Source organism: Neomonachus schauinslandi, chromosome 13, assembly GCF_002201575.2.
Source record: "Neomonachus schauinslandi chromosome 13, ASM220157v2, whole genome shotgun sequence".
NCBI lineage: Eukaryota > Metazoa > Chordata > Mammalia > Carnivora > Phocidae > Neomonachus > Neomonachus schauinslandi.
Window position 1 is genome coordinate 72,392,337 of NC_058415.1, and position 16,695 is coordinate 72,409,031.

Consider the following 16,695-nt stretch of genomic DNA (forward strand, 5'->3'; position numbering starts at 1 on the left):
CATTTCTCCGTTCTAAAGTGGGGAAAACGGTAACCCCTGACCTTCCCACCATCCACAACTGTCGTGAGGAGGGGATGGAAGAATGTGTGTAAACAAAAACTCCAATGAGATAAAGCAAAACTACAGGCATGCACACACACACAAATCAGCTAGGGAATAATCAGCCCCCTAGCTGGGCAACCCCCAATTTTGACTCCTCATCTAGAAGGGAGCACACAGCCAGGTCTCAGAGCTCAACTCGACACACTGTCCCCAAGACAGTTAATAAGGGAAAGATCCTTTCTCCACCCCCAGCTTGGGCCTAGCCTTATGTAGTGGCACGCAAACCCACCTCCGAGCGCTGTCCTACCGGTCCTTCGACAAACAGACCCTGCGTTCTCCCAGGAAGACCCACTATCACTCTCCTGAGATCCCCTCCCCACCTTAACCATGAATCGGCTTGGGAAAAAAAGAACAGTCTTGTGGCAAAGCTACCACGCGAATTTAGAGAACTTCTGGCTGCCCTCAAGTTTATGAGAAAACAATTAGAACTGCAGAAAGATGGCACATCCTCTTGCCAATGCTCAGCCCCTGCTCTCGTTAAGTAATACTACTGAGCAACTCTGGGCTGTCATTTAGAACATTCATAGGCAGTGAAAAAGTCCATGTTTTTGTTATTTTAGTATTCTTTCATACTTCCGCACTATACCCACAAGTACATTTTACGTAATATTTTACTCAATATTTAGTGAGTTATTTTAACTAGAAGCTTTTGATACTAAGCAAGTGGGATTTCTTCCTTTCAATGACAATTTTGCTAAGCTCCCCTGTGGACCACAGGAACTTCTTTGGCAGCTAATTCTAAAGCTGGAAGTTAAGGAGGCTGCAGAAACATATGGTGTTTATAGAACCAGTAAAATAATAATAATAATAATAATGGGAGTTCAGATTCTCTTTTGGATAGAGGAGGCTTTCAGGAAAATCCTTACTCATCAGAGACCCTACCCTACACTAACCACGATAATGTGTAATGATTCCAAATTTCATTCAAAGGCTGTGAAAATACTATGAGCTTGAATAGTTGCATATAAAAATGAGAAGTAGAATGCTATGTGTATTAGTCTTTTGAGAGCACCTAAGATGAGAGCACGAAAGTTTCTAAATGCTGATCCTAGGTTATAGGCCAAGGTGGTGCCTCAGAGGACAAAGGACAATTATTCCAAATACTGCCGAATGCTGATGGGGCCTGGGGCTAACAGCTGTTCCTGAACACCCAAGGGTCAGGATATCACTTCCCTCTCTCTGACTCTCCCCAGTTGAGGGGATATACTTGGAGCCAGGTCTCCCAGGGCAGGGCCGCTTCACAGACAGTTTCCACCTGTTTCTATTGTTCCTCTCGTTTCGTCCTCTGCCCACCAGCCCAGACCACTCAGATCTGAACCTCAACGAATGCCCAGTGAGCTAGCAGAGAGAGAACTCTGCCCCCACCCCGTCAGGAACATTGTCCCTCTTCTGCAGGACTGCAACCCTGCACAATTCCAGGGCCACGTTCATACACACTGCCCCCGAAGGTCATATACTACAACTGTCCCCTGCTTGCCTCCCCCAAGCTTTTTATTCTCCAGGCCTCGAAAAAGAGGGAGAAGAGGGAGAATACCATTGTTGCCTAGGAGAGCCACATGCCTCTGCTCCATTCGTTTCTTACTGAGCCTTGGAGTCACACCATCGGTTAGGGAGGAAAGTTAAAGAACACTGATTCAGGTTTTAAAAGTCCAATCTAATACGCCCATCTGTAAATTCAGCAAGTTGAGAGCGGGCCCAGGACCGCTTACATCTAATGTGTCATGGTTCATGATAAAGTAACAGCCATTGTCACTGAGGCTGTAGGTAAAGGGGAAGATCACATCACTCACATTCTTCCCCCTTCCCTGTAAACACATGGACGCTGGCCATGGGCTTGACAGTGTTTCAGCCCATTGTTACTACATGAGCACCCAATCTAAAGGAAGACAAGGGCATTTTTAAGAGAGAGTAATGAAAAAAGTTAGCCAAGACTGCTATAAACTTTGGTGTGGAAGAGAAGAACTGTCTAAATTAACAGAATATTTTTATTTGAATGAAAACTTATGGCTTTTGAATACCTGTGAGACCCATGGATCTGTATCAAAGCAACGCTGCCTAACAGACATTGCAGGAAACTTACTGGAGTGGCCAGGTTAGTATACTTTCTATTAGTATGTCAATTAATTGTAGGAAAGGGGTTGCTTCTAAAATGTTTGACAAGTTGCCTCTGTCAATGATCTCTATCCTTTTTGATGGCCTCCTTCATAAAGGCAAATTCTAGCCCAAACTTAAGTCCATCTCATTGCTCATTGTAAAAGGATGATTCCAAATTAATCCAGAGATGCTATAAAGGAAGGTGCAGAGACTCTCTTGCATTCAATTTCCAGAAGAGCTGACTCTCAGGAATCACTCAGAGGAAGACAAAGGTCCAACCCACATGATTTGTAGCCTGTGGTCAATATTACACTGTCTATCACGGGTCTCAAGTACACGGACACAGAACTGGTTGTGTAGTAGGCAGAGAAGACGTCAGCAATTCCTGAGTTTCCTCCTCTTGGAGGGTTCCACAGATGTATTCACCGTCTTGAATCCAGAAATGGGGCCAAGCTGGGGATGGAAAGAGTTGCAGACCCAGACACACCTGGATGGAAGCCACATGGGGCCTCTGTGTAGGCAGGCACCTGAGAGGCTGTCATTACACCTGCCCCCAGCGGCACTGCATCCCCCACACGTAGCGCCCATCTGCAATCTAGACATGGAGGAGGAAAAGAGTCCATTGACACACTTTGGTTTTCCCTTGGTGCATCTGTATGTGCTGCTCACGTACCCTCATGGGAAGCAGCGTGGGAGATCATCCACCACTCTGTGAGTAGCCAGGGCAGCCATCACTGACCCTGCTCCTTCTCTGCACCAGAAGGGCACCCCCCGCCCCGTCCCGAGGTGTAGAGCTACTCATGCCTCTCACCTGCTGAGTGCTGAGCCCAGGATGACCTCTACCCACAGCCCCTTTGACCCTCCTCAGTCCCAGCTGTTCTTCATGACTCCAACCCCATCCTTCCGCCATTCCACTCATTTCTCAAAAATGACAGTCTCACATACCACACGGCTGAGAAGGAGAGGAATGCGAGAACAATCACAACGGCCATGGAGCCCAGCCCGACGCCCACCATCTGCTGCAGCACGAATGACGAATCTGCGGGACAAAACCACACACTGAGCCCACAGCACGCAATCATGGCCCTCCTGGGAGGCACACGTGCACCTGTGCTCACTCCAGTCTAACCCAGAGCTTGGCCCCATTTAACAAACCATCCCAAGAATGCCCAGAGTGCCTCTGTGTCCCCTGAGTTGGCCCTGAGGGTGTAGGACCTAAAGAAAACACAGTCCCGGGGTATTTCTGAAAGGAAATGGAAACACAGGCCACATTCAAGTTACAAGGGATAAAAAAGTTCATCTTGCTGTGCATACAAATACAGCGAACTGTGTTGCTTGTATTGGTCCTCTCTCAGTCAACTGCACTGGAAGTTTTTATGGGCAGTTTTCCTTTGCATTGAGGAAGAAGTCATCCTGGACTTTTGCTCCAAAAGTGATAGGTAGCTCCAATGGTCAAATATAGCAAATGAATCCTCTCTGATGGATGGAGTCATCTGTCATTCTCCCGACACACCAACAAGGATAGTACCTCCTCGCTCTGCTCAGCAGGTTGCCATGAGGATAAAGTAAGAAAATTAACGTAGGGCGCCTAGGTGGCTCAGTCGGTGAAGTGTCTGCCTTCGGCTCAGGTCATGATCCTGGGATCCTGGGATCGAGCCCCGCATCAGTCTCCCCGCTCAGTGGGGAGTCTGCTTCTCCCTCTGCCTCTGCCCCTCCCCTAACTTGTGCACACGCGCACTCTCTCTCTCTTTCAAATAAATAAAATCTTTTTTTAAAAAAAGAAAATTAATGTAAAAGCTCTCTGAAAGACATACATATGCTCTATTTGGGGGTGTATCATATGTTGACTGCAGGGAGATCTTTTGCTATAGACTGAAAAACACCCGCACTTGAGTTGCACATTTGGGCCAGCTGACTGAATCAGAGCATCATGTTCTACACCAAAGGTCTCATTTTAATTTGCAAACAACTTATTTAGCACTTACGATATACCAAACACTGTTCTAATGACTTCTCCTAACTACCTAGTACTCACACAGGTATTACAATAATAGTGCCTGGCTTAATAACACACTGAGTACTAGTATTATTCCCATTTTACTGATGAGGGACCGAGGCATGGAGCTGTTCAGCAACTTGTCCATGATCACACAGCTAATAAACAACAGAGTCAGGATCCAAACCCGAGCTGTCTGGCTTCAACATCTTTGCTTTTAACCACAACACCATGCTTTCCCAGTGCAGATCTGAATCCAGTTCTGTCTACAGCAGAGCAGGTCACACTCCCCCTCAGGAGTTAGGGGTGCAAGCCCTGCCCTTTCCTGCAGAGGCTGATGATGATGGGATAGTTCCTCTTTAAAAGAACAAAGGTCTGCATGCAATGGTGCCACCAGACATTGAAAAGATCTTAGGGGCTGACGTTGCATATATAGAATTAAAAAAGGAAAACACTGCCCAGCCATGGAAGAAGTGTAAGGAAGTGCAACTAAGTCCAAATTTTGCCAGATAATTTGTCATGGCTGTCATTGTCGGAATATGAAATTATTTCACTTTTCGGTACCCTCCTTTTACTGATGCCCCAGGCATATGCTTAGTCTGCCCCGTGGGGCATCCAGTACTGCCTAGGAAGAGCTGAAAACAGCAAAAGCAAAGATCTGCTAAGTAAGGAGGAGGGGCTTGAGAGGAAAAATAGTAGCCCCTGGACGTGAGACCCTCGAAACATAGATGACTCGCTTCCTTGGCAGCAAATGAAGCTCATCCGAGAAGAGTTCCTGCTCCTTAACTCTCTCATCACCAAATCTGTGCTATCCTACACCGTAGCCACTGGCCTCAATGTGGCTGTTTACACCTAAATTAGTTAGTTTAGGTTTAAACTAAATTAAATTAAAAATTCAGTTTCTTGATCATATCATCTCAAGTGCTCAATTTCAAGTACACACTTCAAGTGCCCAGTAGCCTCATGTGGCTGGTTGCTACCATCTTGGACAGCACCGCTTTAAAACCTTTCCACCGTTGCAGAGAGTTGCATTGAAGGGTAGGTACCGCTCCATCTCTTCAACCAGCTGAAGAGCAGTTTGGTTCTATTCTCTCACAGGGTAGCTGGCACCAGCAAAAGCAGCCGGGGAATACACTTCTTGCTAAAAAGCTCTGAAAAACCCATTACCTCAGAAAGTGTTGTCAAGAGACTTTCCAGAAAAACATGGCTTATATTGTTTGGCTACCTTTAGGATTCAGAAGAAAAAGGCTTTGATATTTTAAGAAGCCATACTACAGAATAGAAGGAGGAGCTGTGGTTAAACTAGAAATTAGAAGAGAAAAAATTGGGGGAGTGACTTGAATGACTACCTATTAAAACAGTGCAGTATCAGCATAGGGATGAATACACTGGAACAAAATAGTGTAGAAACAAACCCATGTACATCAAATAATTTCCAAGTCAGGTTGTCCAAGTCTATATTTGAACACCCTAACTGTGGACTCTGGACAAGTTATTCAGCCATTCTGTGCCTCAATTGCCCCACCGAGGGATGATCTAGTAACACGGGAATGATAATAATAGTACCCACCTTATAGGGTTATTGTGAGAAATAAATGAGGTAAGTCCTGTTAGAACTGTGCCCTGGACGGGCGCCTGGGTGGCTCAGTTGGTTAAGCGACTGCCTTCGGCTCAGGTCATGATCCTGGAGTCCCGGGATCGAGTCCCGCATCGGGCTCCCTGCTCGGCAGGGAGTCTGCTTCTCCCTCTGACCCTCCCCCCTCTCATGTGCTGTCTCTCATTCTCTCTCTCTCAAATAAATAAATAAAATCTTTAAAAATAAAAAAATAAAAAAAAAAAAAAAGAACTGTGCCCTGGACACAGGAGGCAACTGGCAAATGTCAGCTATGATTCATTATTGTTGTTTGTTACTGTTTCAAATCATTAGGGGAAATGACATATTATTCATAATTCGTGTTGAGAAAATTGGCTGACCATTTAGAATAAAGTGATTTTGATCATTAGAGCTTATACTATATATGCCAAAATAAAATCCAGACAGCTTAAAGACTTAAATGGAAACCTAAAAGAGTTAGAACAAAGGGTAAGTGAATCCTTATCTAAAATATCTCAAGCAGGTACAAATTGTCTAAGCGCATTTATTAATGCAGGAACCATAATGCTCACTGCTGGGATCTGCTCTTTCTACCACAGAGCCACCTCCTAAAAGATCTTGCCTGGCCCTTGACCACAAGTTATCATCAACTACACTTTGCAAACTCTGTCTTCCTCGTACAAAGTTCCACGTTCTTTGCTCATCTCTGGTCGACTTAAGTTTGCTCTTAAAGATCACCTGCAGTTGTTCACCATCTCACTTGCAAACTGTATGAACCTGCTAGAATATGCTTCATCCAGGTCAGAAGGCTTTAATTTATGTGAAGCAGTTAGCTCTTCTCTTGCTTTGAAAATGTCCCCCCACAAACCAACAGGACAGAAGCAAAGTTGGAGTTGATGGACCTTTCTCTTGACCATCCACCAGCAGGACATCATTCACCCTAAGCAATGGGCCCACCCAGCTATTCCTTACTCTGGATGTAAATATTGGAAAATCATCTTTTTCTTTTTAATTATTCTGCATAACATGACTTGGGTTTTGGCTTCAGGCATGATTCTTGCTGGTATAGGTCTCTTGGTCTACTTTGTGTATGTACTCTGTGAAAATCTGAGTCTGTCCAACCCAGAGTCCTCACAGTGTAGCCACACAAGATTTCTTTAGGGACTTTCCCAGTTAATTCCTCACTGAGAAAATTTACAACTGGCCAATTCAAATTACGTTTTTTAGAGCTTTGCCATCTTCTGGTTACCCTTCCTTTCACGGTTTCATACTATAAAACCATGCTTATTTTTCTTCTGAATCACTTGTAGAATATTCTTTCGGAAACTCGAGTGAATCATGTGTTATATCACAGTGACTCATTCTTGGAGAGAGTAAATCCATTAGGTTAAACGCTGCCTTTCTCTTCAGGGTGACTCCCAGAGGAGGTACAGTGTTCGTGAGGCGTGACAGGGCTTCTCTGGGCTTATCTTTTAACTCTTCCACTAATGCAAATACCACAGGTGCCGAAAAGCAAGTTAGAAAGACTCCATGCCTACTTTCAAGCTTCCGGACAGCTTCAGAACTTCCTGTGGCTGTCGACATTTTTTCATGAATTTATACGAGCAGGGTCGCTTCCTGAAAGCCATAATCCTGTTCTCCAAATGGATGAACAAATAATTTGCACCATGACGTCTAGTTAGTGTGTTCAATTCTTCTTTTGCTATCCTAAGGTCTCCTCACTTGAGTTCCATGCAGAGTGGGCGATGACAAAGGAGATCAAAGTAAGAGATTAATTTAATTTAGAGATATGTAACACCTGATGAATCAGTAACATTTTTTAATTCATTTTCTAGTGCAGCTTAGCAGCTAGCCCCCACTCATTAGCTCGCAGTTCTGTGGGCCAGGAGTTCAGGCACATTGTGACTGGGTCCTCTGCTCAGCGTCTTCCAAGGCTGAAATCAATGTGTCAAGTGGGCTGCATTTCCCTCTGGAGCCTCTGGGGAAGAATCTGCTTCCAAATTTTTTGCAGTTGTAGGACTGAGGTCCCCATATTTTTTACTGGCTGCCAGCCATCGGCCACTCAGCTCCTACTGGCCACCCACATTCCTGCCATGTGGTTCCCTCCACCTTCAAAGACAGCAGGAGAAACCCTTATTCATGTCGGATCCATCTCACCCTTGAATCTCCAATCTCCTGTTTCTGACCTCTAGATCCAGATTTAAAGGGCTCATGTGAAGGTCAGGTGCATCTGGATAATCTCCCTTCTCGGGACCTTAATTCTTCAAATCCTTTCTCAGCAACACTTAGCATAGCCTTTGAATGAGTAACTGAGTGAAGGTGGGTGTATACCGGTGGCCAGGAATTTGTGAGGCTGTATCATAATTCTCCCAGCCACAATGATGAAGGTTTAAAGTATGCGTGTGTGTTTGTGTATGTGTATATACATATAAGTGCACAGCATATACAAACACATACGTACACACTAGGCTTCCATCTTCTCTGGTTCGCTTAAGTATTGCACTTACTGTGCTTCATTTTTCATCCGACTCTACTGCTGGTTGACCAGTAATCCTCCAACCCAATTCACTAAATTCTGATTAGGTACCAATGTGCACCAAGCACTGCCCCTCTTCTTCAAATGCTCTCCCTCAGGGGTATGCAATCTAGTAAGAAAAGACAAGTGCACCAGTTGCACTATAGTATGGCAGAATGGCTAAAAGAGAGGGAGGGAGGGAGCGAGGGAGGGAAGAGAGATCCTGCCCCACTGAGGAAATAAAAAAAGCTTCATGGAGGACATAGCATTTGATTTTAACCTTGGCAAACAGGTGGGATTGTAATAAGCTAATAAACAGAGAGTACAGGAAAGTCATAGGGCAAGCCAGGTAGAAATAAATAGGTAATTGTATGAACAAAGACACAAAGGAAAGTAAGCAAGGACCATAACCAGAGAAGAGCGGACACATCACTTTGAATGGAGAAGATGAGAGGCAACCAGAACGGTAAGCTGGTGTCAAACCGAGGCCTTAGAAACCAGTCTAAAATGTTAATGGAGAACTCTGGAAGAACCACCAGGGGAAGTAATCAAATCAGCGCTGCAGTTTAGAAATATGAGTCAGATGTGTAGGCTGGAGTGAATGAGCCCCTGAACACCATGGTGGGAGAGGAAGAAGGAGGCTCTGCCAGTCATCTATACTACAGATATAAAGGCCTATGCTCAGGGGGTGAATCCAGACATGAGATGGGCACACCCTAGGTGTAAAATGCGGGCTGAAAGGGAAAGGGGAATGGTCACTAATGACTCAGGGGTTTCACCCCTATGACTGAAGAGTGTTCTGTGAATACAGTTTGTGATCATCTCACGCATATCAAATGACCTTGCTTTGTGACTCAAGAAATCAAAGAGCCAGTACTTCGTGGCTGGAAGGGATCTGAGAGATCTTGGTAAGAGGCAATTGAGAACCAGCCAAGTTAAATACAATTTCAAAGACACTCGGCTGTTGAGTAGCAAGGCTCAAGCAAGGAAGCGCAGGCCTCTGCATTTCCCCTCAAGCCCACTGCTGGTTCCTGGTAGTCATCACAAAGCTCTTTTAGGGGCAATCTGCATAAGGTAAATAGCAGAATTCCTCCCTGGGCAAAGGTGAGAATGGGGCAGTTGCTTGGCACAGATGAACTTGAACAAGTTCAGGACTAATCTGGATCCTAGTTCTCTCCAAATTACTTTCTGAGATGGCAGTCTCTGACATTTTTGCAAAAGGGGACTGCCAGAGGTGAGTGCATGACACGTAGATATTTATATCAGAATTGCCTTCAGCGTTTTAAAAAACAGTGGGCTTCTCTATTATCTCCAGAGCCTTCCAATAGTATGAATTCAAAGGTTTGCGCTCTCTTTCAACACTGCTTCTTAGGCTGAGGAGGGTAAAGAAGGCACTACCAAAAGCCACTTAGATTCTATTTCCAAAGCAAAATCCTTCCTGTTAACTTCACAGTAGCCAGCTCTTTGCCATTTCTTCCACCCAGTTAGTGTTTGCTAATCATATGAAACAGCTGCTGAAACCAGTGGATTCTGGAAGCTATTTCTGGGCCTGTCCAGGAGGTTTGCACATCTCCATTCTTCAGATAAAAGCACCTCTTTTCTTTGTGGGAACTGCATTCCCACCCTTAGAGCCTCAGGGAATGCACTGGCTGAAAAATTTCCAAATGCTGGAACATGTGGTTGTTTCTTGTGGTCTTCACTTAAATTCCAAGACAGGAAGCTAGGCCTATCTGCATGCATTAGTGTAAGAGCATACATCTCTGTGAAGGGAGACCCTCACTAATTATGCTAAGTAAAATAAGTCAGACAGAGAGAGATAAATACTATTGGATCATAGTTATACAAGGAATCTAAAAAGGCTGAATTCTATATAGAAACAGAGAGTAGAATGGTAGTTGCCAGGGTCTGGGGGGTGGAGAGAAGTGGGGAGATGCTGGCCAAAGGGTACAAACTTCCAGTTATAAAATAAATTAAGTACTGGGGATCTAATGTGCAACATGGTAACTATAATTATCAATACTATATTATATGACTGAAAGTTGCTAGGAGAATAGATCTTAAATGTTCACACATACACAAATATATACACGGTAATTATGTAAGGTGATGGAGGTGTTAACTAACCTTATTTAGGTCATCATTTCGCAATACAAATCAAATCATCACACTGTACAAATGAACCTCAATGTTATCTAAGTTATATCTCATGAAAGTGGAGGCGTGGGGTGGGGGAGACCCTCGCCGCCTGGCAACCGCAATCCAAGATGGCTGATGGTCAGGTAATGTGCCCTGCCCAGTAGAAAAGCCATGTCCTCTGCTCTTATGGAAGTTGGTGTGAGCAGAGATAAAAAGATGGGAAATAAGATTAGAAGATAAGCAGATAAATGAAGGAAGCCTAATTCTCTAGGTCCCTCCCAATCATTTCCTGCTAAGCACCCTCTGCTGACAAGGTAACAGATCCCCCATTGTAAAGTGCCCTTTGCTGGAATCCTTCTGGAAGCAGGGTTATGTGGGCACTTCCTTACCACCCCAGCCTATTGTTTCTTGCTGCTCTGAGGTGAGGGGCAGGATGTAAGGGGTTAAACTGATGCTCCAATCTAAGAGCAAAATTCCTCAGGCTGTTGCTAGGACTCATAAACCACAAAGAAAAGGTCCAGATTCAGAGGTCATAAACTTGACAAGATTTCTGGTATTAGCTACAAACTCATGGAATCCCTGGGAATCAAATCCACTGGCTGGCTGGCTGCCTGTTAGTTGAAAGAAACGTACTGCCAGGGAAATCCCACGTCTGGCAGACACAGAGCTGCGATTGCTCAATCCCCAAGGCAGCTCTCCCACCTGGACAGCTGCCCGCGTGGGTAAGCTTGAGGCTGTTGAGCACTCGGCAGAGCTCCTCCCTGCTGCTTCTCATGCATGGACAGCTTTAGAGGAAAGGGCCAGGGTACTTTCCCAGGAAAAGACTGAGGCAGCCCAACTAAGTGACCAAGTGACTCACTCTGCTGCCAGCCACGGGATGCTTGCTTTTCCTAGCCAGCAGGATGTGGTCATTGTTCTGGGGCCCCTGTCCACTGCAACGCACTTTATCTTTTCTTCCTTTCTAAAAGAAAGTGCTTGTTGTGCTTGTCCAGTTCCCCCTTTCATGTTACAGACTGTGGTTTGGGAATGTTTACATTTGGCATTTAGTCACCGACTGCCATCGGATCATGAGAAGTCCACCTGCATTGGATCAAGAGCAATGGACCGTCGCCAGGAATCCTGGTCTTGGAGCTGGATGCAGTAACAGACCCACCTCTGGGTTGTCTTCCAATCAAGTTCCACTTTTGGTTGTGCAGAGGATAATTCTTCCATAATGGGTGTTTTTCCTAAAAGTATATGTGGGGGCGCCTGGGTGGTGCAGTTGGGCGCCCGACTCTTGGTTTCGTCTGGCGTCGTGATCTTGGGGTCATGGGATGGAGCCCCACGTCAGGCTCCCAGCTCAGCACGGAGTCTGCTTAGGACTCTCTCTCCCTCTCCCTCCGCCCCTCCCCAGCCCCGCACTCTCTCTCTCTTGCTCTCTCCCTCTCTCTAAAATAAATAAACAAAATCTTTTTTTAAAAAGTATACACGTATGTGTGTGCACATGCTAAGCAGCTAAATGGCTGAAAGTAGGGGACTGTTGTGGCTCCTTGTATTGGTCTGCCAACATGTTGTTCTGTGCTTCTTTTTCTGATGGGGATCATGTCCGCCTCTCAATGCAATCCTGGTGTGTCTGTCAATCACACTGATCTGCCCTCAACCAGTCATAATCCAAGCCCAAAATCCCAGGCAGGCTGTTTGTAGTGCCTATATAGTACCATATGAGGGGTACTAGTCATCCCACGGACGGTCACTTAATCTAGGAGGAAAGATTCTTTCCCTGAATTGAAAAATCCTCTGTTCTCAACTGAAGTTGCTAAACTGGGCAGCTGGTGCCCATCCCTCTCCATCGCATGGTTTATTGTAGAAGAAAATGAAGCCAACTCAGAAACAGAAAGCAGAGACACAGACAGAGTGTCCCACTCATGGTGTCAAGTCCCAAGTGTCAGTTCCTGGAATCCTGGTGATGCCCCTCTGGGGCTAGGTCCATAAGCTCCCCACCTCCCATCCTTTTCAGCTATGGCTTTTTGCTTAAACTAGTATGAGATGGGTTTCGGTCACCTGTGACAACTTAAAAAGAAATCTCATTAACATAAACTTGATGCTGCAGACTGGACAGGAGAAAAAAAGACAGGATGCTTACGCAGAAAGTGGTTTTACCTTTCACTTGAGCCCAAACTGCACAGGAGCATCTTCTCACCTATGAAGAGAAATGCAGCAACACATTTAATGAAGCAGCACAGAACATCAGTTTAAACAATACATTTTAGCCCGGAAACTTTACTGGGTTTGTTTTTCTCTTAATTTGGATTAAAATATCCTCATCTAGCTCTAACATCTTATAATTGAGCCATGTGATCACTAAGTATTGGAGGGACTGGCATGGGTTAGCAGGGACAGAAGTGACCCTAGGGATCAGTTCTGTAGCTTTTCAATAGATCTCAGAAAGCACACACTATGGGTAAACAACAGAAACAAATGGCAATGAGTTTCATTCTCCTTGCCAGCTCTGAGCAACTGGCATTGACTGCCTACAAACGATGTTGAAAAATATTGAGATCCCGTCCATGTGACAGGGATGTGACAGTGACAGTGATGCATGTGATAGGCAAGGCTATGGGAAGTCTTGGTAAATAATAAAACTTCACTGGTCTAGATGAAACTTATCTGGCCAAGACCCACAAACTCATTGGAATGAGATACCTTCTTTCCTTCTCCCCCAGTTATTCTATGCATATTTGTCTGTTAAGAACACTGGGGTACTCAGCAAAATGTTCCCCAGAGGATACTAAATAGCAGGGGTCAGAGAAAGATCCCTCCAACTTCAAAAGAATATTCTCTTTCAAGTGACAACCTTGGGTAGTCTGGTTTTATTAAAAATTAAAAAAATATATTTTTACACTGAAAAATGCTGGGGAAAGCTTGAAATGGCCATAATCTCTTGAATGTGACTGAATTTTGCCTTGGTGCTAAGTGCATCAAGGGCATCTAGTAGAAAATAACCAGTGAAAGGGACCTCAAGTAGTAGGGCAGGTACTAGGGAACTGAGTGTATTAAAGGAGAGAAACTGGTGGGGCCAGGTGAAGAAGGAAGCTCATTAAAATAGAGTGTCGTGACCAGATTTACACTTTATGAAACTCATTCTGGCAGGTGTATGGAGCAAAGAGACAGAATAAGAGACAGGAAGATGAGTTAGAAAATTGATGTTCAGGCAAGAGATGTCAAAGGCTAAACATCGTTAATGAAGAAGGAGAGGAAAGGATGATTTTACACAGAATGAAGGTGACAGAATTGACAGAATTTGATGGTGCACTAGACAAGAAGATAAAGAGGGAGGAGACAAGAATTATTCCTTGATTTCTGTCTTAGCAACTGGGAGCATGGTGATGCTATTTACTTGGATAGATACACAGAAGGAAAAACAAACTGGGAGAATTGGAAAACAAACTTCCTGGTGTCAAATTTTACTACAAAGCTAAAGTAATCACAACAATGTGGTGCTGGCATAAAGACAGACATATAGACCAATACAGTAGTATAGAGAGTCCAGAGATAAACTCTTGCATATGTCAAATAATTTTCGCCATGGGTGGCCAAGAACATTCAATGAGAAAAGGAAATCTTTTCAGCAAATGGTGCTGGGAAAACTAGATATCCACATGCAAAAGGATGAAGTGGGACCCTGACCTAACACCATACAATTAACTCAAAATGGATCAGATCCAAATATAAGACCCAGAACAGAAGAAAACATAGAGAAAAAGCTTCAGCAAATTGGGTTTAGCAACGATTTCTTGGATATGACATCAAATGCATGGGCAGGAAAAAAAAAAAAAAAGAAAGAGAGAGAGACAAACTGGACTTCATCAAAATTAAGAACTTTTGAGGATGTGAAGAAAAAAGAACGCTCATGCACTGTTAGTGGGACACAAACTGGAGTGGCCACTGTGGAGAACAGTATGGAGGGTCCTCAAAAAATTAAAAATAGAACTAACCAGTAATGCCACTATTGGGTATTTACCCAAAGAAGAGGAAAACCCTGAATTGAAAAGATACATACACCCCTATGTTTACTGCAGCATTATTTACAATAGCCAAGATAGGGAAGCAACTCACGTGTCCATGGATAGATGAATGGATAGAGAAGATGTGGGGTATATATATATATACACAACAGAATATTACTCAGCCATAAAAAGAATGACATCTTCCCATTTGCAATGACATGGTTGGACCCGGAGGGTATAATACTAAGTGAAACAAGTCAGTCAGAGAAAGACAAATACCACATGACTTCAGTTATATGTGAAATTTAAGAAACAAAACAAATTTTAAAAAGAGACAAACAAAAAAACCCCCAGACTCTTAAATATAGAGAACAAACTGGTGGCTGCCAAAGGGGAGGTGGGGGGGGGGATAAATAAATGAAGGGGATTAAGAGGACATGTATCACAATGAGCACTGAGTAATATACAGAATTGTTAAATCACTATATTGTACACTTGAAACTAATATAACACTGTATGTCAGTTATACTGGAATTAAAAAACAAAGAAAGCTGGAATGTTAAAAAATACTAAGAACTTTGTACATCAAAGGACACTTACCGAGAGAGTAAAGAAGGCAACCCATGGAATGGAACAAAATATCTGCACATTGCAAATCTCGTAAGGGATTAATATCAGAATATATAGAGAACTCCTAATACCCAAGAACAAAGAAATAATAACTCAATTTGAAAATGGGCAAAGGACTTGAAAAACCATTTCCCCAAAGAGGATATACAAGTTGCCAAAAGCACATGAAAAGATGCTCAACATCGCTAATCATCAGAGAAATGGAAGCCAAAACCACAGTGAGTTACCATCTCACATCCATTAGGAGGCCCATTATCAACACAGGAAACAGCAGGTCTTGGGGAGGATGTGGAGAAAATGGAACCCTTATGCACTGCTGGTGAGAATGTAATATGTATGGTGCCGCTGCTGTGGAAAATAGTGTGGCAGTTCTTCAAAAAAATACGAAGAGAATTATCCAACTGTAAATGACCCAAAGAACTGAGATCAGGGACTCAAAGAGAAATCTGCACACCCATGTTCATCGCAGCCTTATTCAAAATAGCCCAAAGATGGAAGCAACCCAAGTGTCCATCCACAGATGAATGGTTAAACAAAATGTGGTGTATACACACAGTAGAATATTTAAAAAGGAAGGAATTCGGACACAATGCTACACCATGGGTGAACTTTGAGGACATGAGGCTAAGTGAAATAAGATAGTCAAAAGAAGACAAATAATGTACGATTCTTCTTTTTTTTTTTTTTAAAGATTTTATTTATTTATTTGAGAGAGAGAGAATGAGAGACAGAGAGCATGAGAGGGAGGAGGGTCAGAGGGAGAAGCAGACTCCCTGCCGAGCAGGGAGCCCGATCCGGGACTCGATCCTGGGACTCGATCCTGGGACTCCAGGATCATGACCTGAGCTGAAGGCAGTCGCTTAACCAACTGAGCCACCCAGGCGCCCCTGTACGATCCTTCTTATATGAGGTACCTGGAGTAGTCAAATTCATAGAGACAGAAAGCAGAAGAGTAGTTGCCAGGGTTTGGGGGAGGCAGGAAGGAGAGAGGCACTGCTCAATGGGTATAATGTTTCAGTTTGCCAAAATGAAAAGAATTCAGGAGACTGGATGCATAACAATGTAAATATACTTAACGCTAATAAACTGTACACCTAAAATTGTTTATATGGTAAATTTTGTTATACGTATTTTACCATTAAAAATAAATATTAAAAATAAACCACTACTGGGCCCCTGGGTGGGCCAGTAAATAAAATAATAAATAAATAAATAAATAAATAAATAAATAAATAAATAAATAAATAAATAAAATAAAATATTTTAAAATAAAAAATAAAAATAAAAACAAACCACTACTAAATGTTCTGGAATTAAATTGTGGTAATAGTTCTACCACCTTGTGAGTACACTAAAAACCACTGATTGTATACTTCATTTTTTATTTTATTTTCTTTATCATCTTAACCATTTTTATTCTTTTTTTTTAAGTCTTGAATTTATTATCTTTTTTTTAAAGATTGTATTTATTTATTTGACAGAGAGACAGAGAGGGAACACAAGCAGAAAGAGAGGTAGAGGGAGAAGCAGGCTTCCCGCGGAGCAGGGAGCCAGATGCGGGGCTCGATCCCAGGACCCTGGGATCACGACCTGAGCTGAAGGCAGACGCTTAACGACTGAGCCACCCAGGCGCCCCAACCAC

General features: G+C 43.6%; 1 protein-coding gene across 1 annotated transcript in view; it reads right to left on the reverse strand.

The window, feature by feature from the left end:
- Positions 1 to 1,661: 1,661 nt before the first annotated feature.
- The window catches only part of SUSD1 (sushi domain containing 1), a 107,416-nt gene continuing 92,382 nt past the window's right edge, over positions 1,662 to 16,695 (reverse strand). The window contains 3 exon segments of the mRNA XM_021691606.1: positions 1,662 to 2,791; positions 3,142 to 3,235; positions 12,577 to 12,616. Coding sequence (XP_021547281.1) covers position 2,791; positions 3,142 to 3,235; positions 12,577 to 12,616 — 135 coding nt within the window. The 3' untranslated portion in view covers positions 1,662 to 2,790.